We start from the raw sequence: 25,421 nt of genomic DNA on the forward strand, positions 1-25,421 counted from the left end.
ACTGCCTTCAGCAAAAGGAGTTGGCATTGGATCTGGAGCAGACACTTGGACACAAGGTTTATGCAACTGTTTTGTTGAAGCACAACAGTCACAGGAGTGGGGGAGGGGGTGGGGTGGAGATTCCCCTTCAATTTTCATTGGGGAAGGTTTCAAAGATGCCTGGAAAGTCCTATGAATAAAGCTACAAAAAGAAATCTGGCATCAACCTGACTTACAGGGGTGAGGCAGAATCTTTTGGCAAGTCCCCCCCAGCAGCGGTCCAAGCAAAGACTTACCAAAGACAACCGGCACAGAACAAGACTTACCACGGAGATTCAACTTAAGTAGGAGTTTTTCTTTTCTGGTATCAAGTCCTTAAAGATCTTCAAAGACATATTAGCATCTCGCTTCATCTTACCATAAGTCACTTCTTACCAATAAATCCTTCACCACATGCTGAAACCAAGACAAGCGCTCCATCTCAAGTAAAGCTGCATCAGCTGCGCCAGCCCACCCAGTTTACATTCCAGCGTAATGAAGAACTGTCACCTCAGGTCACACAGGCCCACTGAAGAGCACCAAAACCTGCCGCACGCAGCGTTACCGCTGCCAGAGTAGTTCTCAAAAAGTCGCACTGTGTAATTTTGAAAAGATTTGAGCGGAGAGATGAGTTCGTGAGATCAATTATTGCCATGCACTTCTTTTAAACCTTGAGAAAAATTATGGCAGATCGTTCAGAACGTATACAGAGATTTAATAGCATAAGAAGTATTAATGAAGCATTCAGAGGAAACATTTTAATATGTTGCAAACATTTTAATGATTACTTTTGAGCTTACACATTGGGTGTTTTTTTAAACCTCAGACTGCAACAGTTAAATAAATGTTTATAATATACAAAGAATACAACCAAGAGTAAAACTTGCTTTAAGTGTGTCTTGCACTAGGAACCAGTGTTTTTTAATAGCTTTATTGAGCTGCACAAACACACTTAAGGATTTGATCTTTAAAGCAGGGCATTTGAGAAAACAAAATATATTCCCACTTGAAACAAAAAAGAAAAAGAAAAAAGGTTGTGCATGATTATATGCAAAAACCCACTAAAATACTCCAATAGTGCAGGCACCATTAAGGAAGAAAAAGCTGGAGATGCCCATTAACTCTAAGTTTTAAGGAAGCAAGTTTCTGACCAGTTAGCTTAAAGCCAGCAAAACAGGGATCAGTGATGGCAACTGTAGTGTACAAGGTATTAAATGACAAACTTTACACAAATACACTGTTAGAAATTTGTATCAGTGAACACTGAAAATCTGATGATCTGTTCTTTGGAACAGTCAAACAGAACCACCTCAATTTCCAGTTGTGCAAGCCCTTGAAGCATCACACAGTGTTCTGTGCCAATTTCTTGCTGGCTGTGTAGTTACAAGGATTTATTTTGTCATTAGCAGCTAACAAACTTATCCCACATGTTCCTAAAGCCTCACAGGTGGAAAAAAAAAGGCAAGTCTCATCAGAGCACAGCGTGGAGATCATATTTTTTGCACACAAACACAAGAGGCTTCACTAGGATCAAAAAACACTTTCTCATGTCCCGTACTGCAGTCAGCAGCTCAGTTGAGATGGAAGCCTTTCTCCATTGTAGCAGCTAGCAGACGCTCTCTCATGATCTCCTCAGAAGAGTACTCAGGCAGCTTTAGATAATGCACACACGTATTCACAGATGGATAACTTGCATCTGTAGCATCAACCTGAGGAGAACAACGAACATCTTTTACCACAGTTGTTCCCAGCGCTCGATATGGAAGTTAGAAGTTGCAAGGTCCTCTAATTCATGGCATTTACTGCATATGTAACGCCAGTCGTCAAGAATCAGCAGCATCAGGAAAGCCACAGACCAACTTATATTTACTTTATATGTACGTCAATTCTTTGATATTCACACGTGAAGTCAGAGAACAGGCCCAAAACAGAAGGTAGTACTGAAAGCTTCGCACAGTGTCAAATTAAAAACAAACATCAATCAGTGTTATTTCCTAACATGGCAATGATTACTTGCAAAAGGCAGAAGAGCTGGTTTGAAGGGCGACCCGAAGAAGCCATACCTTGCGTACAACGGTGAGCCGGGGATGTAGGTTTGCCAGTCCTCCTGGTGGGAGCGTTGAACAACCAGTGGTGAACTGGAGAAAGGCCTTCCTTTCATCCGAAGACATACCACATAAGACCCTCACAAATCGAAGGAATCCAGGGCTTAAAATAGAATAGTTATAACAACATTAAGAGTGTTTTTTAATTTCCCTTAATTTCAGACAGTACAATTACAATCTTTAGTCACATCTAAGCAGTAATTTTAAGATTCTAGTGCCTGTTCAGTACCAAGAACAAAACAAAACCCATAAAAATACTTCTTTCATCTCCCTGCTGAGTATTACACAGAAAAACGTACGGAAATAAGAACTTGGCTCCATACTTATCTTGGAGTGTTATGTGAGTATCTTGGGTATGAATGAGAAGTTGATAGAGCTCAAACCTATTCTATGGGATGACTCAAACTGACTACAACCTTTTTCTGTACCACTTCTACAGTATAAAGCCACTTCAATTTATATGATTTAATTTCTATCCTGTTAAAGACCCTCATGCAAAAAAAAACAGGAAAAAATGTAACAGACTACAACAGATCTTCAAGGAATCCTCTAGATACCACTGCTTTCATCCATACCAGCCCAGGGGATGAGGGGGAGGAGAGGGCACGAAGAAAAGCACAGCCTGCTGAAACACGCCCTCGGGTATCAGGTGCTGTATTCTCAGCTGCATCTTTGCATGCAGGCCAGGGACAACAGAAGAATCGCTCCACACAGCATCCTGACTGACGAGGATCCTTCAGCATGCTTAAACTAACACAGTTCCAGAAGTGATTTGTACGTTATTGCTACCAAACCTGACAAGCAGCAAAAAGCCCAAACCCAACAAACCCCAAAACATTGAGACCACCTCCTGACAGCCAGTCATCAGTGTATTGTTCCCTGCATAGTACATTCTCTTTTAACTACACTTGAAGAGAAAGAAATAAGAAGAGACAAATAACAACTATACCCAACTGAACAGAAATTATAACCACCACCGAAGATGAAAGTAAAAACTCCAAAATGCTATTTTAACAGCCTGTGTTAGTTAGCTGCTGTATTTCCACCAGTTGTTCACTTTTTAAAATTTTAAAGTTTTCCATCCTCTCATCACAAAACCAAGTACCTTCTAACCCATCCGTTGTAACATAGACGGTTATTTCGTGGAGTTTTGGCCAATCACTTGCTCTTCAGTGACCACCAATCCCATCCCATTTGGCAACTTAATCTAATGAACATTCTGGACACTGTCGCTTAACATATCTTTTAGCTACTACTTTAAAACGACTCAATGTAAGTACCTATCTCGTGTATATCCCAGTTTAGGTTCAGTATAATTGATGATATCCTCAGCTGCCCAAGAAGGTGATTGATTTCCACAAAGAATCATCTGAACTTCTTCATGGCTGAAGGAACTCAGCTTCTCCATTGGGAAGACTCTATTGAAGCCATCTTTAATTTACACAAGAAACAGTTATAAACGTAAGTCAAAAGAATGTTTATAAAATAATGTCAGCATTTCAATTATATTTTAAGCAAACCAGAATCAATCAACAGTTTCGTAATTAAGGTAATGGAACCTCTCCAAGATTAAAAATGGCATAACTAAAGCAAAGGTGTTATGAAATTAGTATTTATTGCATTAATTTATAAGTTGGTTTTTGAAAGCCATTCCATGGCACCACTTTAAACCAGCACACCCTGAACACCACTTAGTGCACCTAGCTGCATACATATTCTAGTATATTTAAAATTACCTCTGAATGCCTCCATCTGTTTCTGTATACCAGTATGCATGCAGAAGTCAAACATGAGATCTACATATTCCTCTGCATTATCCATTGTTACAGTCTGCAAAGACAATACATAAATATCGTAAGAATTCATGTTGCATTACAGTTACTGCTGAAACAGTAAAACTTTAACTGCTATTTAAATTGTAAAGGTAGGTTGTTTCCTTACCTCATCTTCACCACCTGGCTTGAGATCCACAGCTGTAAACCCATATACTTTTGATGAAGGGCAAAACTGAAAATTCAGACTTCAAAATACAAAGACAGTTACTAACTGCAAACAAGCCTGCTACTGCTTTTGCAAATACACCAGATTTATAAACTGCACCCCACGCACCCGAAAGCATCTCACTACATTTGAAACAGTTGTTTGTGGATCATTTGGTATGTACATGAGCAGCGGTACCCCAGTACAGAACGACAGTCAGTAATGGACTACACAGATAACGCACGTTTCACATCTCTGGTATGCACATGTGCGTACTCACCTGCTATCTATTTGGATTTTATAACCCTTGAAAATTTCATAGAGTTTGATGTCTTTAAGTTATCAGCTTCAAAACTGCTCTGTTTAATTCAGTTCACAAACCCAAAAAATCCATTACGTCCAGCACTAACAGTTATAGAGCCACTTCACATGTTAGACACTTAGGCCCTTCAGTGGTGCTACTTGCTTTCTCTCCATAACAAGCCACACTACCGTCCGCAAGGCCACAAGCAATTACTGAACGCTGACTATGCAGTCCTTGTGGCACAACGTGATTTTACAACCCATAATATTAGTGGTAGAAAAAATACTGCTGTTTCAAACAAAAAAATTTAAAACCTGCACAAGATAGCACCCTGACACAAGTTTACACAGGTATGAGCGCTTGTGTCTTTAACACGGTTTCAAACACTGCACTGTGTGTCTATTAACACAATCTGAAATTTCAATCTGTGCTCTTTAAAAGCTCTCCAAAAACCTGGATAAATTTCATAATTATCATAACAAAGACATTACTGATTCACACTTTAAAAGTCTTTACAAGTATTTGGGTGTTTCTAGAGAGTCCCACAGCATTGCGGTGCAGCCACATTTAAGTTTAAACATCAAGAAACCGAGCAAGTGGGATGAGAAAATCCTCAAACTAAGTAACCAGAATATAGCCACAGATAGCAAACTGGATCTAGCTGTATCTCTAATGATTCCTCCTTGCAATGACACTATTTAAAATGAAGAAATCTTCATTTGTAATGATACATGTTGACATTTGTCTCTACGCAACACTGTGTGCATATTTATAAATAAATATGAAACTCTTACCCCAAATCTTCTATACTAAGTGGAGGCCCCGAACCTGATGGATTCTTCAGCATTAATTCCTGTAGTTTTGTGTTCTTTTCATCTTCTGACAGACTTCTGTTGCTTAAAATTTGACGCCTTTTAATTGCAAGGTCCTTAATTTCTTTTAGAAACCTAGCTCTATGTGGATTTACTAATTCAAAGTCTTCCCATGTTAAAATTCCATTAAACCAAGCAGGAGGCTTAGGTTTTGGTGGATCAAGAATAAATTCTGATTTGGAGTCTTCTTCCAGACTTCCTACTGACAAGGAGTCGTGACCTTCTTCTGTAGAAGCCTCCGACTGACTTTCAGTACAGTGCAAGTCTCTGTCACCCCGTGATTCATATATCAACTTACTCATGTTACTTTTAATGTCCCCCATACACATGAGTTTAAAAAAAGGTTTGGAAATAGGTAGATCCACAAGTCTATTGTCCTGAATGCATTTAGCCAAGAAAATTCCAAGGAAATGAAAGAGTTTGGTTATTCTTTCAAGTTCATCACTATCTTGTGGGAATGGTGCTGTGAAAAGTCCACAGGATCTCTGCACGTAGTAGCCAGGGGGTTTCAATCCACCACCAATATCAACCTGATTTAAGATATGCACAAAAAGAAGTTGACATTATTAAAGGTGAATTTAATTATACGTCTGTACTGTTTAACTTAGTACGCTCTATTTCTCTGTTAAAAAGAGAACAGGTAAGAAGGCAAGCTGTGGAGCAGAGAGGTCATTCTTGACCACGATGAGTGGCTGCTCACTGATCATGCATTCTTCCCTTCCTGGATATCTAGCTCATTTTTGTTTTATACAAGTACTCAGTTTAAAACGCAACTTGAAATATACCTGACGAGACTCATCATCTGGAAAGTCATCATCACAAAGCCAAGCTCCCAAATCTGTCCTCTGAAATTCTGCTGCCACCAATGCATAAAATTCCAAGGTGGGACCAAGGCCTGTTCCTTCCTCCCCTAAAAACTCAACCTAGAGAAAGATAAGGAATGTTAACAATAGAAGAAAATCCTAGTGAAATGCTCGGTGTTGGTTATGGAACAGGATATCCAATATCAATACATTAGAAACAGCTATCTAACCTCACTCTGCTAGGCAGATATGCTTTACCTCTAGAACAGATTTTCTGTCTGCATGAATCTGCATGACATTTTCTGCCCATTCCATCAAGGATTCACCTCGCGGAACTTTCACTCTTTCGTGTTTGAGGCGTCCAACCCTGAACTCTCCCGGATCGTCACGTCGCACTGTGCTTGTGGTCCTTGTCCGTTCAACAGTGGCCTCACGTCTGTTCTGTAGCCATACAATTGCTCTGGCAAAAAACCAAAAACCAGTTGTTTATAACTTCAATGTCTACCAGCATGAAAACCTGAGAGTAGCCACTAAGAAAAAGTTACCTTGTTAAGTACTAACAAAAAAAAATTTAGGAGGTGATTAAAGTGACATACCAAAGTATTTCTCAGAAACATCCGAAATGCCCAAATATGGGCTGCTTCATATTTTATGAGTTCAGCAAACTAAATAATTTTTAGTTACTATGAAGGGTCAGCCCTAACTTCTGATGTAATAGATAGCACCAATGAAAACAAAATTCTTGATCTGAATTACTAGTTTTCATATGACAGTGGAATGAACAGAAGGCAGCATTTACTGTAGTACTTTTTAATCACAGATGCTCAAAACTGTTTATAGACACTTACTACAACTTCCATTATAAACTGCAAGGCAGTTGGACATCACCCCATTGATACTGACCAAGTTTTACAGCAAGATTTACCTATTTACACAATTAATAGAGAAGCAGAACCAAAGCTGAAGTGCAATCGCACACATGTAGACCCATACCAGTGAAGGAAGAATAGCCAGCTCTAATAGCCATACTTACATGAAGTCAAAGTTCAAAATTCTTGTATACACTGTCATCTATACAGCAATAAGCTATCTAGAAAGCTACCATCTGTTGGTTGTTTTGCAGGTATGATCAAGTGTCATGCCAGACACAGAGTGAACACGCCCGTGTGCGTGTATACAAAGAGTTCATATACAGTATGAGTTTTAAGAACTATTTCCAGTATTAAGAGCTTAAACCTCTTTACTTACCAAGTAAATACCTTGCAATGTTTCCTGAAGGAGCTCTTTAAGAAACAGTTTTTCTAAAACACTACCTTTTTTCAAAGCAAAACAAAAAAAAACCCAAGCACACACAGTCCAGTTTTCTGGACTGTTTTTCTGTAGAAAAACTGTTCAGTGTTTCCATATTAAGAAAATTTAAATTGATGTCTTGCAAGACAATGCATTTCCTTCTGTTCCTTTTTCTTTCTTTCTAAATGCCTCATTTGACACTCTTCATGAGGCATTTCTACTGCATATTGGACACAACAGTAATTTTTTCAACAACGCCTACAATTTTCTTCCTCCTTGGAAAAACAAACAAAAAACCCTAACCAAGAAAACCCACAAAAACTAGTTCTTCCTTCTCATTACATAAAAGTAAGCTGGCAAAAAGGTTTACACTGTCTACATACTCTTAAGGTAATCACTTCTGCCATCAAAATATTAAGGATTCCTAGGCAACAAAACACTTCAGAGGATACACGCTTAAATGTTTTCATGTCTGTTTTTGTTACAGTTTCATTATGCAGCTAATACTATCTTTAGAAATAGCATCTATTTTGTTAGATTTTGTCTATTTTGTTCGGACTTTAAAGAATTAAAAAATATATTAACTAAAACAATCACCAAACCATTTTAGGAACTATAAAAATAAAGGATATGTGCTTTGGTGTATGTTTTCAAAAAAACATTTAATGCGCATTTGTTTTCAGAATTTTATTTTGTTTCTTACTCCTTCATGCAATGAACTGCAAAACCCAGTCAAATCACTGCCTGATAAAATAACCTAGCTAGAGGTAGATGAGCAAGTCTTCAGCTGAAGTTGAAAAATGAAAATCTCTTCAAAGGAATTTCCTGAATAGTATCAAACAGAAGGTATGCTATTCATCGTAAACCTCCAACACAATGAACAATAAATATTTCAAGAGTCCAAAAGTCTTTCTGAAGTTTTCCATATTCTTCCCTTTCTTTCTGCTATTTAAATGCTTGACATCTGGCAAGCAAAATCTATCTTGTTAGGATAAGGTCCTTCTGTGGACCTTAAAAAAAAAGCAGCAAGCAGTCTTAATTTTTTTCTAAAACTTGTTTTACCTTGATGCTCCAAATGCTGTGCATGTGAAGTACAACTGTCTTGTTTCAAATGGAATTAAGAAAGGACACTTGCTTGTTAGCTGCTCACACCAGTCTGGCAAAGCTCCACTTGCTAGTGCCAAGGGTTCCTGTAGTTTAATGCAAGGGGAAAAAAAGTGTTTCTAATATTAGACTCGGGTTGTCCCAACAAGTTTGTACCTAAGTACACTGACACCCAATACACCCAAGTACAGAGTTTTCACCTGTGCTTGAGCAAGCTTCTTCCTTCTCAGAACTGCTACCTCTTTTTTTTTTTTCTTTTCTTTTAAATGCTACAAATGAGGAGCTCACAGCATTTCCAAGACTCAAGAGTGGACACAAGATGCTTGGCGCGCACACACTAAAAGCTGTCATAAATCTCTGGGATATGTACTACTCAAAGCACCATGGGGAGATCTGGGTATACAATTACGTGAGAGAATAATTTCAGTCTTGCCCAAGTGATTAGATACTACCTCCTTGATACCAGATGACACAAAAGAAACTTGGTGGTAGTAAAGATGATCCCCACTGAAATATTACTGTAGTCCCTTCTAAAATACAAGTATAATAAAAAAAGACTGCAAAAGTTACTACTACAAAGATATTCAGGGTGCCTGAGCGGCATTTAAAAGAACATGAAAAACTGAAGTTTTCTTTTTTTAAATGAATAATTAGGGCAACTTAACTGCAATTAAAAAAAACCAAAACAAACACATTCAAAAAGAGCCAAGCAAGTCAAGAATCTTCATCCTCTTTAACTCTTTATTAAAGCAAATGTAGCTCTACTGAAGAACTACATCTTTAAGTTTTCCTTTTAACGCCCCTAACTAACCTAGTATCAAGAATATGTTTTCTAAATGCTATTTTTGAAGGTTTTATGTGGAATGTATAAACAATAAAACATTTGTGAACCCTAACACTATTAACTGCCTTTTTTTACAGTATCATCAGGCAGACATACGTACACCACACAGTAACATCAATGTCTGGTGCAGAAAAAAAATTATTCTTCCTAACTAAAAGATACACTTCTACTACAACTTTTTTCTTGTTATGTTTTTATTCAGACTAGCCTGTTCTTACAGAACTTACTCATGCAAAATACAAGGAAATATCATATGCAACAATTCAAAAGTTAAAATGACAAAAAAGCTAACAATTTCAAAGTCAGAGTATAATAGAGTCTTAAAAACAGTATTACATATATACATTATGCATAATACATTAATGCAATACCTCAATCTGTTGCAGAATCTTTGTAGTAATTTTTTTGCTTGTGAATTCATCTGGTGGAAAGTTAAACTGAGGATGCTCATCTCCTTCTGAAAATATGAAGAGAAATTTTTCCCTTTATTTTGTTCTGATGAAAACATTTAAGAAGCTCTGTTAGATAACTAACTTACCTTCTTGAGAAGTTCGTGCTGTGTAAGGGTCGCTGGCAACTATATACAAAATGCGAAGTAACTGCAGAACATCATCTACTCCGCAGGAGTTCTGCCCACTACCAGCTTTGGCCTGAGGTTGCTCCTTTGCCAAACTAAGGATATCAGAATTTTGCAGAGTAGAAATGGCCCCTTGACTTAATCCAGATTTTGACCCATGTTCACAAAAATCCTGTAAGAAAAAAAAAAAAAGAATTGTAAGGAATGAAAATTGCGTGTGTTACTATCTTTAAGACTGCACACTCCAAGTTAATGATTTGAAAAATCAGAATGGCTCCTGTGTTTAACCTCAATGCTTAGGTAAATTATGGATGGTTCCGATCATGATTCAAATGTATTTTGACACGACTATAACAGATGACAATAAAAAAAAAAAAGGAGCAAAAACTAAACTTGATATTGGTATGTGAACATTCAACTTCCCTATCCATATCATATCCCTCCTCCACAAGAATCTTTAAAGCTGCAAAACAAAGCACACAGCCATTCATAATAAAAAAAGTTTGGGTGCAGACATATACCTTGTATGCAGCTATGAGCTGGGAACAATTTCTGTTTTTCCTAATACTTTTATTAGTGCCGGTTAATTTCCAGTGGCGCAGGAAAGCTGAGTCTGCATTCTTCTGCAGGTAGGTTATCAAGTCATTCTTTGGTAATTCGTCAGTGCCAAGGTACTGCTCCACATGCTCTACTGACCAGCAACCCTACAACAGGAACCACCGAATGTTGGTTTTTCCTGATTGTAAAGTCTAAGATTTCACATGCATTACATATTGTCTTTTTTAAAGGAGCATGCATTTCCAAATATACTCACTCATATCCTTTAAGTAATTGAAACTGTTAGTTTTTTTAATGTAGCATTTCAAAAACTGCAATAAGATTTGTTTTGCTTTTGTTTAAACAGCCATAAAAACACAAAGGCACAGAACTAAGTCTTACCATTTTTCCACTTTCTTTCTCCTTATCAGAATCCTTCATTTCTCTGTACATGATTCTAGATATCAAAACAACAAGTTAATATTTCATACTCATAGCACATCTAAATTCTGAAGTTATACATTGCCATTTTAGACACCAATGACATTTAGATAACATGATGTAAAACAGCAGTAGCAGCTGCTCTTTGCTGCACAGAACATCTGGGATACCCTGATGCAGCAAAGTTCTTAAACTCATATTTAATTTTCACGGTGTCAATATTTATCTTGCTAAGTATTTAATTTATATTCCCTTAAGTGAGGTTTGAGTCATCAACCAACCTTCATTGTGCAATTTTCCCAAACCAGCTTTAGGTTCTTCACTACACATGCACCAGCTCTTTGAAATTTTGAGGTTCTAGGGTAGTTTGCTGTGTATTAACTTAGGAGATATGCATATTTACAACTATTTCTTATGCTAACTAGAAAACCGTTTTGTTACAGCACACTATTTTTGAGACAAGGCACCTCAGAAAATAGGTGCAACACACAAGCACTGCTGAAATCTGAAATACAAAGTTAAAAAATCTGCAACCTCCTTACTGCTGTTCTTGCTTTTGTATAGGTTGGTTTTCTAGCATGCCAGAAGTTACATTGGTGTAAAATACACACAATCATATAACTTCTGTCTATTCCTATAAAGCAAGTAAGGTCAAATTAGAGAGAATAGCTGAGGCTGGAAGGGACCTCTGGAGCCCTAGTCCAATACCCCTGCTCAAATGTTATGTTTAAATGGAATTTCCCATATTTCAGTCTGAGCCATTTTCTTCTTGTCCTTTTACCTGTTGCAACAAAGAAGAGTCTATGCTCTGCCTTCCTTACTTCCTGCCATCAGGCATTTGTACACACTGGTAAGATCCCACAAGCCTTGTTTTCTCCAGGCTAGAGAGTCACAGATCTCTCAGACTCTTTGTATGACAGATGCTTTAAGCCCTTTAATCATCTTAGCGGCCCTTTGCTAGACTCACTGCAGGGTCCATGTCTCTCTTGTCCTGAGGAGCCGTGAACTGGACATAATCCAACCAGTGCTGAGCAGAGGGTGAAGATCACCTCCCTCAACCTTCCTAATGCAGCCCAGGATGCTGCTGACCTTCTCTGCTGCCAGGGTGCATAGCTTGAGTTTAACTTTATGTCCACCAGGACCCTCAGGGCCTTTTCCGCAAAGCTGCTTTCCAGCCAGTTGGCCCCCTGCCTGTACCAGCAGTTATTTCTCCCCAGCTGCTAGACTTTGCATTTCCCTTTGTGGAACTTCATGAAGTTCCCACCTCCCCATTTCTCCAGCCTGAGAGGTATCTTAGAGTAGCAGCACAACCACCTGGTGCAGCAATGACTCCCAGTTTTGTTTTGTCTGCAGGCTTGCTGAGGGTCTGCTCTGTCCCATCATACAGTTCGTTAATGTAGATGTTAAAGAGTACTGGACCTAGTATTGACCCTCGGGGTACACCACTAATGACTGGCCTCCAGCTGGACTCCATACCAATGATCACAACCATCTGAGCCTGGCAGTTCAGGCAGTTTTCAGACACTATCTAGTCTGTCCTTAATTAGTTTGTCAGTGAGGGAGAAAGTGTTGAAAGCCTCGCTGAGGTCAAAGGAAATAACATCGTCCACTTTCTCCTCATCCACTGAGCCAGTCATCTTATCATAGAAGGCTATCAGATTGGTTAAGAATTATTGCCTCTTCATAAACCCATGCCACCTACTCCCAATCACCTTCTTGCCCGTCATTGTTTGAAAATGGTTTCCAGGACTATTTCCATCACCTTTCCAGGGATGAAGGAGAGGGTGACCTAGATCTTTCCTGCCCTTCTGGGGGATAGGAGTGACACTTGCTTTCCTCCAGTCCTCAGAAATGTCTCCCAATCACCACGACCTTTCAAAGATAATTAAGAGTAGCTAGCTCTTGGCAGTGCATCCCATCAGGTCCTATGGACTCGTATGTCCTGTTTCTTTCAGTGTTCCTTAACCTTTTGCCCTTCACATCACTCACCAGATTCAACTGCAGATAGGCTTTTGCTTTCCTAACCTCATACCTTTATGCTGGGACAATGTCTCTGTATTCCCCTGGGCCACTTGACCCTTCTTCCACCTCTTGCATGCTTCCTTTTTATGTTTTGAGTTCTGCTGGGAGTTTCTTGTTCATCCATGCAGGTCTCCTACTGCCTCTGCCTGACTTACCAGACCCTGGGATGGATTGACACTTGAGCCTGGAGGAAGTGATCCTTGAAAAATCAACCACCTCTTCTGCACCTCTCCTCTCTCTAGGACTATATCCCCATGGGATTCTTCCAAGCAGATCCCTAAGCAAACCAAATTCTGCTCTCTTGGTCCACTGCTTGACTTGTGAGCTATTATTAACACGTCACAGCCAAGCATTAGAGGTTATGACGTTTTGTGGTCACAGCACTAGACTTCAAACCAGAAAGAACATCCCGACATAAATGCAAGAAGAACTAATTCTAGCATTGCTTCCTACAGAGGAGGAAGAAAAAATTGACATTGTTTCACACCCATCTCCTAATTGATCTACACAGAATAACAAACTTGTGAGCTTACGTGTATGTTGGCTCCCAAATACGTCTAAGTTTGTCAGATTTCACATTGCCGTTACAGGAAAGCTGTAACAATTTCTGTACATAGTAAAAGATGGTAGATCGAAAGTTTGTTAAGGGCAGTTCTACTTCTCGAGTTGTTCCAAGACCTGAAACTTTCAAGGTAAGTGCTAAACGTGGCGAAGGCGTGCACTCAACCTCTTCCAAGAGTTCTGAATGAGGTGTACCTGCGTGTGAAAAATCATTTGAGAAGCCATTAATACAAAATATGTAACACATGACAAGTTGGCTTAAACTTTATTAAAGTGGCTCAATATGGAAGCGTGTAGTCTTCCAGTGTACATTCCAAAAATATGATATTGAGTTGTAACTGTGAACAATATCTGAGGGCTCTACCTGCAGCACTTCTCTATGCAAGTAAAGCTAACAGGAATTTATGAAATCCCTATTCATCCTTACATCTTGATAACATCCCCTTTAATGTTATCACAGCACATGTATTCTTTTCATAAACTATCTCCCTGTTGTATTAACTCATGTCAGTGCATCAAAATCAACAACGGCTCATTTCCGTTTAAGCTAAACCTCCGCATTCCTTTTTGTAATGAACACTGACTATGCCCACACTGCTAAACCAGAATGAACTAAGGGTCAAGGTCAGGTGCTATGCTGCTGGTGATACAGACTGCTCAATTACTGCATTAGCTTTCACCTTGCCTCTGCTTTGGACTGTTTCAACAAGGCCTCTCCAATCAAAGCTATTCCAGGTAGCTCAACACACAGATTATTCCCTGCAGGTAAAACCAGACATAGCAAAACACTTATCACTAATCTGAGTTAAATTCACGAGTATGGTTATTTTACACAGCATTTAAGTTACCTCTCCCTCAATAATGCTTGGACCTGCAGAGGCAGATGAAACACTTTCAAATAGAGAAAAGCCACACAGCCACAACAGGATGTTGTTCTGATTAATAGTGATAGGATCCCCAGAGCCCAACGGGCCCTTAACAGTGAGTCTCCATCCTAAAGCCAGATCAAGTATCACAAATGTCTCGCCAGCATACCTGGTGGAGGGATTTCTAGGTCAGTTGTCTGCTGAACATTAGTACGACCAGGTCGTGGGTCAAAAGCAGGAACCAGAGCAGAAAACTGCCGTTTCAATACATAATCATCATCCCATGTTCTTCTACGGCCTCCTTTGGTTTCATACTCCTCTTCCTCCTAAAAAAAAGTATTTCTTTTTTAAATTTTGCTACAAAGAATCACTTAATCAAAACTTTAATAGTTAGGGAATAGAGTGGTCATGTAAATTGAAACTGACACAAAAGATATCAAAGCTGACATGTAACAGTATTGGTTCCATTTAACTAGTCAAGCAGGAATCAAGAGAATTATAAAAATCACAGACAGAGAAATCAACATGAATGGGCTACCCTTACAACATGTGTTTTTACAATTTCTGGAAAGAATGAAACTTTCCATGAAATATCAGAACATAAGGAAATACAGAATATTTTAGACTAGCAAACTTGGTGTAGATATTTTGTGTATTCCACACACTCTGGAATACCAAAGATTCAAATAAATCAATCGTGTCCAAATAAACACACTAACTTTTCTGAAACCAATAAGTATTGTTTTGAAAGTGTATACATATATTGATATATAATGTATACACATTTTATCCAGAGATTAAATCAAATACCAAAATACTGGAACTATGACAGTGGGAAGAAATCTGATTTTCGATAAGCCGTAGCAAGTATTAATCACTTATGACTTTTATACAAGAAGTTTTTCATCTGTTCAACTCCTCACTGAGAAGTATTACACAGTGTATCAGAGGGAACAGGACTGGAACCCAAGAAAGGAAAATTTTCTTTTCTAGATCTGATTCTTGCTGTGTAATCTTAAGCAAAGACTAATTTAGCTATTTCTGCTTCTTCCTATGAACAACAATAGTAACTCCATTTAATAATTTCTGAAAAGTCATCAGCGACCTACAAACTAAGGCTGTTGTGTGCATTGTAGATCCACTCAAGTAGTACTGGCTTTTCTATTCCTAACTATGTATCTTTGTGCAGAACGTGAAATAATGAAATATTTAGTAACGTAGTTGAGTTTCTATTAAAAGCATAATCACAGTATGTTAAAGTGCTAAATACTTTGGTTCAAATGACTATAAGTTGTACATAATAATTACAAGAGAAAGCTTCTATAAATCCATAAACCAATATTGATTTCCATTTATGTAATAAACATTAAAATACCATTAGCGAAGTCTTATATTTTTCCTCTTAAAACTTGCAATATCCATTCTGATCACTGCAATGGTGGTAGAAGACCAAGCATTCATCATACCACTACAGAACCACCAAATAAAAAGCCAGAACTCACAATAATGTAGGCAAGACCCACGTAGACTAATCCGCTGGGGTTTGCTTTGTTTTTGTTGGGGTTTTTTGTTTGCATGTTTGGGGTTTTTTGTTTGTTTGTTTTGGGTTTTTGTTTTGTTTTTAAAGAGATATTTCATCTGGCATACTTAAATTATTACAGTTTGTTTCACACAGGCCTATAGTTAAACACATCGCAGAACTGTATCATTACAAAACTCAGTGGGCTGCCCACAAAGTTACACCATTTCATCAGCCAGCGAACTAGTGATCCATCATTTCTACTATAACTTGTTCCCAGGTTGTTTTTAAGATGTTAATTCTGACCTGTAAGGTCTCAGGGTGTGCTGATGTTCAAAAATGTGTTTCTGGAATAAATGTTGAAGGTGGTACAATCAAATTCGTACAGAAAGGGGACTGCCCCGTTAGCTGTCCTGTCTAGTGAGGTCTGGCAATTTTAATCCACTCATTTGAATGCATGAGAAAGCAGCTTTCTTAATACTCAAAATATATGCAAGAATAAGGAAAAGGGACAATGAACCTTGTAAGTTAGTATTCAGTTTGCAGCCCCTGAAAAGTATAATGTGATTTCAACTTCAGCATTTCATTTAGCACTGTAATGGATAAGTACTCTGAACTAGTAGTTCTAAATCTAAATACGTTTAATTAATGGAAAGACTATAGCTAGAACCCTGTGTTGCAAAATAATCTGTGCATTTTTAATGCATCTGTTAGTCAATTAAGATAGCTATGCTAACTATACTGTACCATAACTTCCTCATATTCTTGATCTTCTTGATTATCATCTTCGTTTTCATCATCTTCTTCATCTGGTTCAGGTAGATCCTCATCATCATCTAACTCTGCCAACAGAGTACTAGCTCGGCAGCTATCAAGAAAATCTATAACACACACACATATATATATTTACATACAGAACAAAAGACAAGAGTAACTTTTAAAGCAAAATTTTGAAAATTAAAGAATGGGAGCATTGGGAAGATTAAAAAAACCAAACATCACTTAAACAAGAAAGAGAGAACGAAAACATTGCTTATGGCATAATAAGATTAAGAGCCGTAATAAAAGCATACACCTGACAGAAAGTCCAGGGGTCTAGTCAATAGCGTAACTAACAAAAGAGGCACTTAACATTTGTATAATTAAGAGTGATCAGCAAGAATGATCAGTTCCTCATTCGCTTATATCAAACATTTTATAATTACACTTATTTTCAATTACAAAAGATCACAAAAACTGGTACACAAGTGTATACTGTCTTATTCTACATTTAGTTATTTTAAAAACAGGTTAGTGATTTAATTTCTACTAAATGTGTGGCTTAGACCTCAAATTACAATGTAACAGACATTTAGAATAAACATTTAAGGGTGATATTTTTGAGGATTCAATTGCTAATTAATTCCTGTAACAAGAAGCTGATATAAAGTTCAATTTCACCCCCTCCAAAGCCAAAAAAGAAGTTCACAGCAATCCAAGGTGGACTGGGATGAATCTTTGAACTTCTACATTTTTCCATACACATATAAACTCTGTATACCACCCAAATACTCTCTGAATTGTTGTCAATGCCCCAACAGAAACTTTAAGATAACTCTATTTGCCCACTTCTTTATGATATTTTTTAAGACTTGTCACCCAAAGTACCAAATGAGACTTAAAATTTAGAAGAGTAATGGGAGATGGCATATGCAGATATCTAATCAACCGCCTCCAAGCAGCTCAATTCCAATATCCACTGAAATTACCAGGTATTTTCCAAGCAATTTCAATAGGCTATAGGAGAGGCAAAATAGAACACAATCTTAATCCAATCAAATTTTAAACAAATTAAGTATCTTCTTTCAAGAACATCTCACAAACCAATAAACTCTACATGAGGAAGTATTTTCCCATATCTAGCCCAGGTTTTTCTTTACTTCATTTCATCAACTCAGTTCCTAGATATTATCAACGTAGTTAACTACAGTCTTTTTTCACAGCGTTCCTATCCCGCAAGTAACTTCCATCCTAATCTCTGTTTCTAGTGTATAGTGCCGGCATAACTCTCAGTTTTGTTCCTCAAATCATATAAATCCATTCTATGTGTCATTTTCATTTCTGTGTCTTCCCAAATTTTTTGCAATTACTCTTATGGTATTGAGACACCTGGAACCTCATACACTGTTTTAAGTGTATAGTGTGGCAGATGCTTTTGAATCACTGAGCATGTAACATGCCTATACAACACAATGAGAAATAACATTTTTATTTTAGAGGTTCATATGCAAACTACATTAGATACTAAACTCATTTGATTAAGAAAAAGATTAAGTGCCTAAATAAACTATACCATAAACCAAAGTTCATAAACTAAATAAACTATACGATAAATAATAATAATGTGGGATAGAAACCACTGAAAATAAAGGCCTGAAAACATAAGGAAATAATACTATGTTAACATTAATTTACTTACTGCCTTACCGAACTAGTAACATATGAACAGCTCAACTTTCAAGTATTTTTCAGTAAATAAACTACTACATGAGAAAATCATAACAATGGGAGAAAAGGAAAAATCATTAATGGGAAGTCTGCTTATGTTCATTTAAAAATGAAACTTACCATATAAAGAATATTCTGCCTCCTGACCTGTATCGCTCTCACTAGATGTTGATGTTAGGCTAGTAGTTAGAGTATTACTAAGCGACTGACCAACAGATAAAACTGTAGTTGCTGTAGCTACATTGCTGCTGCTAGTAACACTGGATGTAGACATGGTCACTGTTGATGTGGTACCAGTTGTAGTCAGATTAGGAAAACTTTGGGCACCCATAAGAGGAGACGCTATAGATAAAGATATGGTAAGATAAAATAAATGATTTGATGACTTGAAGAGTACAGTTTACATGCATGAGCCCTGTGTTGAAAAATATATCTGGGGTTGAAAACTTATCCGATGCAATGTGCTATTTTACAACAAGAATAACAGACTAAAAGGGAAGGGTTTCCCAGTGCAGAAGTGCACCCTACAATGCAGATGCTCACTTCTGAGCATACTCCCTTGCATACATTTAAAATAAATAATTCTATTAAATAAATCCCCAAATCCCACTGTAGATCTGAAATTACTTCATTTCAACACATGAAAAGTATTTCTGAAATTTGGTATTCCAATACTGTGTCTGTCTTTAAGCCTAAAATGTAATTTAACCTCTAAACAGCAATATAATTGACATTATACAGGGAAAACAGTTTAACTATAGATAAATGAACTGACAGCAGAACATAACAAGACAAATGTGAAACTTGTGATTTTTTGCTCATTTTTCTACAGTTCTTAAAGCAGCTCTGACTTGTTATCTTTCAAATAACTATTAGCACATATGCTTGTGATGGGCAACAAGCCAGAGCTGGCAGTACTGCAAAACATGTGACTGAACACCTTAAGCTGGGTGATTTATATAAATAATTTTCAGAGTAAGCAAGCAACAACTAAGAAGTTACCTTACTGCACATTCAAATAGAACACAGTAAGCGCACTTTAGTTAACAACTGAAACAGGACTGAATACACTGTAAATTCAACAGAAAATTTCAGGTAGTGTACATGACTGAGTGTAAGTTATACCTATGTGCAACCACACATTTACATCCCAATCTTCAAAACATTTTCTCACCTGCTTATCTTCAAACACAGGAGGTTAATCACATGTTCGCACGTGTGAAATTGAGGGGTCACCTATACTTAAATTTAAACCTTATGGTTTTCTCTCTACCTTTTCTAAAAATTATCAAATGCAAGTTTTGTAGTTTTAAAGTAAACATTTCCATTATTGCATCTTATATAAACCGAGGCACTACTTTCTTATAAAAAATTTATTCTAAATTCTGAATTTTGGACTATTATTATCGAGGTCTGCAAAGGTTACTACCCTTGAAGAAGGATACAACACAACAAAGATTCTTCCCCTAAGTGTATTTGGTAGCCTTCTGAGAAAAATGTTACACTTCCTATTTTTGTTGTTTGTCAGGTATTCATTTCTTTTTTTTTCCATTAGGAACATAAATAACAGTTTGTAAATAAAAATGTAAAACTGCAAACAAATAAACAAAAAACAAAAAAAAAATCAGCAAAGGTGACCCAAGCAGGTACAGTGCTTGAAGCTATTTCTGTGCATGGGAGGGCAAGAGTGAAATTTAAATTTAGGGTTGTTAATAAGCCTATGCTCATGTCTGTGAAAGCATGGAAATTTTCTAATCCAAAGGGTAGTTCTTTTGTTGTTTAAGAACTTGAAAATAAGGTGTTCATTATTTATATCTTCCACTCACTTCTAATTAATAGCAATAAACTTTGACCTTATAATAAATGGGAAAAGCCATTAAGTGTTAGCATTCCATCTGCTCTGAATTCATGAACAAATTGAAACTGGCTACCCTAGACACCACTTAACTCCTGGCAAATACTGATGTTTTGAAATGCAACCACTAGAGCAAATCCAAAGAGACTTATATCACTACTCATGATTTCAGACTTGACTTCTTTGGGCGTTTTGTTTGATTGTTTTAAACCTGGACAGGCCAAAGGAAAAAAATCCATGCTTTTTACAGTGCTCTATTATAATTTTGGTGAGATTGCTCAAATTTAGTCTCTGATCTCTTTTTGGGGCACAAGTTCCCATTTACAGTTTCTATTGTAAAAAAACATAGGAAACAAAATAATTCCTACATGAGGGATAATTTTAAAGTATTATTATATCTAAATATTACATCCAAATTTTTATTTGCCATGTTCTTATTTCCAGCTTTAGCACTGTGTGATATCAAACATTCATGAAATCTGTTAAACATGCTGTTGAAGTATCTTACTATGTTTTTCAAAGGTGCTCTCTCTCACTTCAGAAACAGAGGCACTGACTATCTGCCTAAAAGGGGATCAATTACTTCCCTGAGTATCTTATTTACATTTTTAATGCAGGCTGCAAACATGTCCCCCAGTATCACAATATGAACGTAAGAATGCATTGAAAAAATCTCCCCAACAAAAAAGAAAATAGTCACTATTGAAAGTTTTGAGAAACGCTAAGTGCAAACACCACATTTTTAAATAAGGAAGCACAAAAGTCCTAGAAAAGCATGAAAGCTTAACAAGAAACTGAGTACTTCTTTCTGGCTTGGGTAATCGTACTTCCTCTAACTTGCTACCTCATGAAATGCAGCTCTCCAGTAAAACACTATCACCGAACAAAATACCTAACAAGGCTGATGGTGTAACAACTCTGATGAGAGCACGCTGAAAATTCAGAAAAGCGAACTTGCTCACAAGCAGCTTTACAACTTACCTGCTAACACCTTGATCTTACATATAATCTGAAAGCATGCAAATGTTAAAAAGCACGTGCATAATCCCATTTAAATCATTAACTACAAAACTCCTTACACTTAATATGCCTGAACAGTTTGCCAAATCTAATCCTTAATGATCATACCATCTTTAGAAGATGTACACAGTATTAGAGTATATTCAGTTATTCAGCCTGACAGAATGCAGGAATCTACAATTTCATCATACTGCAGTTTACTTTTTTCTTTCTACTGTGTTCTTAGTTCCTAAGCTCAGAGACTTCACAATATGCACAAACTGCCTTTCCTGAAGAAAATGTAAAAATAACAGAAAAAGGCAGATACAAGGTGAGCATGCAAAATCTACAGAGATCACAAAGCAAGAATATCCCATACTGTTGCCAGTCTCCAGCCTCTTGATCTAAACCACACTCTCTTCCTACGCATGTAATAGACATCAAATTCCCATTATTTTCTATTGGATGGGTACCACAGTGTAATCTGACACCACAGGGCAAGGTAACACTTCCCAGCTGACACGAACTCTGTGAGCTCTTCACAAGTTCTACAGGTGCACCCAAGGTCGAGGCTGCTCTAAGTTCATTTCTCAACTGGGCCAACCAAATACAAGCTTCTTGAAGTCTAGTAACAACAAAAGCTTCAACTAAAAATAAACATAGTTTACTTACTTGCAGTACTCATGACATTTCTTCCCAAAGTATTAGTATTGTTATCACTGCTACTTCGGCTTAAATTCATGTTGTTTGTGGCATTGGTACGTGCTATATTTGCCACTCTTCGTACAAAGGACTCCAGGCTGGAAGTTTCTCGAGATGATAAGTTAGGAACGCTTGCGCTGGAGCTCATTGGTGCCCCAGCAGCCAGCAAAGAACTGACTGAGAGTCTGTTACTTGCTGAAGAGCTTAGAGGTCGTTGGGAAGCTGCTTCTTTATTAGTCAGTTCGGAGACTGAACTCACATCAGGAGAGCTTACACTAACAATTCCCATGGATATAGCACTGGACTCCCCAGGAGTACGTATTGAGTTATCAGTACCTAACTTCCTCTCTGCGTTTTCATTTCCCATGTCCGCTGTTAAGGTGCTGGTGCTTGCACTGGAAGATGACCCTACTTCAGCCTGAGGCACGCTATCAGCGGAAGACAGAACAACAATTGGTTCATGGACGTCAGTGCCTGAAACTATATTTTGCTCCATTACACTTTCTGATCTCCGCTCCATTTTGGTCGAACCCAAGCTGATGTCGCTGCTACTGGCCACGCTACACACAGAACTGCTGCTTCCTTTTCTACTTGAGGAGCCTGCAGCAGCAGTCGTCTTGTCTGGACAGTTGTTTTTCACCAAGCTGCTCCATGACTGCGTTGTGCCTGAAACAGTGGATGAAACAGGTTTGGGTGATGCCGCTGAATCAGGGTCGTACCCTGGTGCAAGCTTGAGGTCAAACTTTCCTTCTGCGCCCATACGGTAAGAGTTAGAGCCACCAGCATCCCAGGTGACATCAATCCAGCCTGGAAAGGGACAGGAGTTTGTGAGATCCAGCAGAAAGCAGACAGGAGCGTGTCAGACAGTAGCTCCACAATGTGGGATCAGCTTCTCATATGGGCCGCATGTCTGAATTCATAAAATCACTAAATAACCTTTAATTACATACCCTTAATTAAAAAGGAAGTGATTCAATCTAAACCATTTGGTATTTTTAAACGTTTTTAACACAGAGGCTGATCATGCTTGCTGCCTCAATCTTCAGGGTCCCAGAATCCAGCCAAAAGTAGTTTCCTTCAGGAAGGAATCTGACCTACTAGAATCTCTCAAAATTACTTGACTACTTCAAGTAATATTTCAAGAATACATTTCATAGAATGAAAACTTTATACTGGGACCAAAATAACACTGAGAAGATGCTACTCTTCAATTCTTAATTAAATAGTTTAGAGCAACAGTATTTTTTAAACAATTAAATATAATAAATGTGTAATAATGAGGGTTACATGCAAAATTTAGCTAACTAGGACAGAAACAGGGGCACAACAATTTATTTTTGCTTGTCTGAGTATGTTGTACAATCTCAGAGTCACCTAAAAAAATTCCTTCTAGTATTTTATTGTATGCTAACTGTCACAAAACTTGGTGTCAACTATTTTAACTGATACACTTTTTCTTTAAAAATAAAATCTCAAGCTCAGTCATCTTCTGTAACCTCTGACAGAAATTCAAAAGAAGATGTCAGGTCTAGATGTACACACGTTTTTCCTCAATAAAATAGAAGATAGCTAATTTGAAGTAAAACATTCTTTTTAATACTGCCAGGTGCACTTTTACATTATAACTATCCAAAAGCCATCATTTCTAGACCAAAACAGAAGATCATAGGCAATTTTCGATTTAGAAATATCACTCTGGAGGAAGAGTATTTAAAAATGGCTAAAGTTTTCAGGTATTATAAGTAAACACCTCATCCCTACGTGAGCAGGTTTATTCTTGTATGATTTTATTTCATCTCCATGAGCTACATCTGAGTAGCTTCATGTCACTAAACTTTACCCTTCAAAGTTGTGAAGCAAGTGTAATTTTTTCCCTTTCTACAGTTTATTTAGCTTTCTTATCAAACAAAAAGTTTTATGTTCAATACTGTAGTTAAACAGTATAATTTTTCCCCTTCATAGAATCATTAAGGTTGGACACAACCTCTAAGATCATCAAGTCCAACTATCAAACCCAACACCACCATGCCTCCTAAAGTCCCTTCATGAATATCTGAACAGGCTATTTTGTAAAAACATAACTAAATAACTGTTCTTGTTTTGTATAGTTCCTTTTCCTAAAATATTAATTGCAAGCAATTTTAAATCTGCACAATTTTTTATACATACTATGCACTTGGAGTTTTACTGCTACATCATTACAGACCTAAAACAACTCAAGATTTGTCTAAACTTGCGAATAACAGCAAAGAAGGTCAATAGGGTACCATTTTCAAAATTCTATTTGGAAGACGAGTATCAGCAGACTCATTCCTGCCACACACTTTTCACATTGTTTGGTATCACCATTTGCTAAATGAACCTCAACTTCACCTATGCTTAAATGGGACAGTTTTACTGGAACATGAGAATGGAATGCTGAATTTGTAGAAGATCACTCACCAATAATACCTAAAGTCTTCAGAGTGAGAATGTAGCTATGGATACTGTTGCATCTGATAAGAACAAGAAACAGATGACGGAAGGATTCCCTACAAGCTACACTGCCTGGCTTAAATAAGATTCAAAGTTGCAAAATATTTTAAGACATTGTACTTAGGACATTTCTCCATGTTTGAGAGCTGACAACTCAACTAACCAGAAGAAGTTTTAAAATCTAGCTAACAATGAGCCTAAGAGTGGCTGAAGATGCTTCAGAAACAAGGCAAGTCTTAGATACCCCAAAATAGGGGGAGAGGGGGAAAAAGGTGGAAAGCGTGTTCAGCTGACAAGATCCTCTTCTGGAGCCTCTTCAATCTCTTATAGCTTCCTGAGCACTGACTTCCCTGGCTGTTGCAGGTTTTTATTTTGCTCCTTAATTATTTTTCATGTATTTAATTAAAAAACCAACTTGATCCCAATGAAGCTAGCAAGGTAGGAAAGGTACAGGATACAACAAAAGTCAGAAAAATATTGCAAATGCTAAGCTAGAAGAAATGAAGAAGGTAATTACAGATCTTGCAGGCCCAAAGCTTAATTAATCAGTTAGCATCAATCACCTTCATATACTTCTTTTTTCTTTGCAACAGATGTCTAAAAAATTCGGCATTTTAATTAAGCAGAGCTCTACAAAAGTTTAATTTACAGCAAGATTTTTTTTTCATGCATTAAAATGTAATTGGCACAAATAGACCACATCAGTTTTAGTACTTGAGTACCTTCTCCCCCAAATATTTAAAATTTTATCAATTCCTTCAAGACACTACAAAGGGAACACTTTAATGCTACCCATTCCACATGAACTTATCATGGTACAGACGTTTACAAATTCAGGCAATTCTTGCTCACCGTTATGCAATTCTCCTGTAACAGTGCCTTCACCCTGGGGGCTTCCATCCTGATCTCTCCACTTCCAATCAATTCCTCTGATTACACGAGCTCCTGGAACCATATATTTCAACACCTGAGAACGAACCAGGCGTCGCTGCCTTCGCAAATTTGCTTCAGCTTCTTTAGCAGCTTTCCCTACAAAAAATGTAAATTGAAATGAAGAGAC

At 37.5% G+C, this 25,421-nt stretch overlaps 1 protein-coding gene across 13 annotated transcripts in view; it reads right to left on the minus strand.

Annotated features, from left to right (window-relative positions):
- Nucleotides 1-774: 774 nt before the first annotated feature.
- Nucleotides 775-25,421, minus strand: part of HECTD1 (HECT domain E3 ubiquitin protein ligase 1) — a 64,080-nt gene continuing 39,433 nt past the window's right edge. For 4 of the 13 annotated variants that reach the window (XM_075103278.1, XM_075103277.1, XM_075103276.1 and 1 more), the window contains exons 24-42: nt 25,214-25,390; nt 21,857-22,693; nt 18,451-18,672; nt 16,591-16,724; nt 14,494-14,650; nt 13,431-13,653; nt 10,837-10,891; nt 10,419-10,601; nt 9,859-10,069; nt 9,692-9,777; nt 8,435-8,562; nt 6,341-6,542; nt 6,065-6,202; nt 5,202-5,809; nt 4,065-4,143; nt 3,860-3,953; nt 3,404-3,554; nt 2,082-2,226; nt 775-1,727 (exon numbers count right to left, since the gene is read on the minus strand). In XM_075103278.1, the coding sequence (XP_074959379.1) occupies nt 1,590-1,727; nt 2,082-2,226; nt 3,404-3,554; nt 3,860-3,953; nt 4,065-4,143; nt 5,202-5,809; nt 6,065-6,202; nt 6,341-6,542; nt 8,435-8,562; nt 9,692-9,777; nt 9,859-10,069; nt 10,419-10,601; nt 10,837-10,891; nt 13,431-13,653; nt 14,494-14,650; nt 16,591-16,724; nt 18,451-18,672; nt 21,857-22,693; nt 25,214-25,390 (3,968 nt within the window). In that variant the 3' untranslated portion in view covers nt 775-1,589. The remainder of the gene's footprint in view (nt 1,728-2,081; nt 2,227-3,403; nt 3,555-3,859; nt 3,954-4,064; nt 4,144-5,201; nt 5,810-6,064; nt 6,203-6,340; nt 6,543-8,434; nt 8,563-9,691; nt 9,778-9,858; nt 10,070-10,418; nt 10,602-10,836; nt 10,892-13,430; nt 13,654-14,493; nt 14,651-16,590; nt 16,725-18,450; nt 18,673-21,856; nt 22,694-25,213; nt 25,391-25,421) is intronic. The other 9 variants (XM_075103281.1, XM_075103280.1, XM_075103279.1 and 6 more) reach the window with 5 other exon arrangements.

The sequence above is a fragment of the Phalacrocorax aristotelis genome, chromosome 9, assembly GCF_949628215.1.
Source record: "Phalacrocorax aristotelis chromosome 9, bGulAri2.1, whole genome shotgun sequence".
In the NCBI taxonomy this organism is placed as follows: domain Eukaryota; kingdom Metazoa; phylum Chordata; class Aves; order Suliformes; family Phalacrocoracidae; genus Phalacrocorax; species Phalacrocorax aristotelis.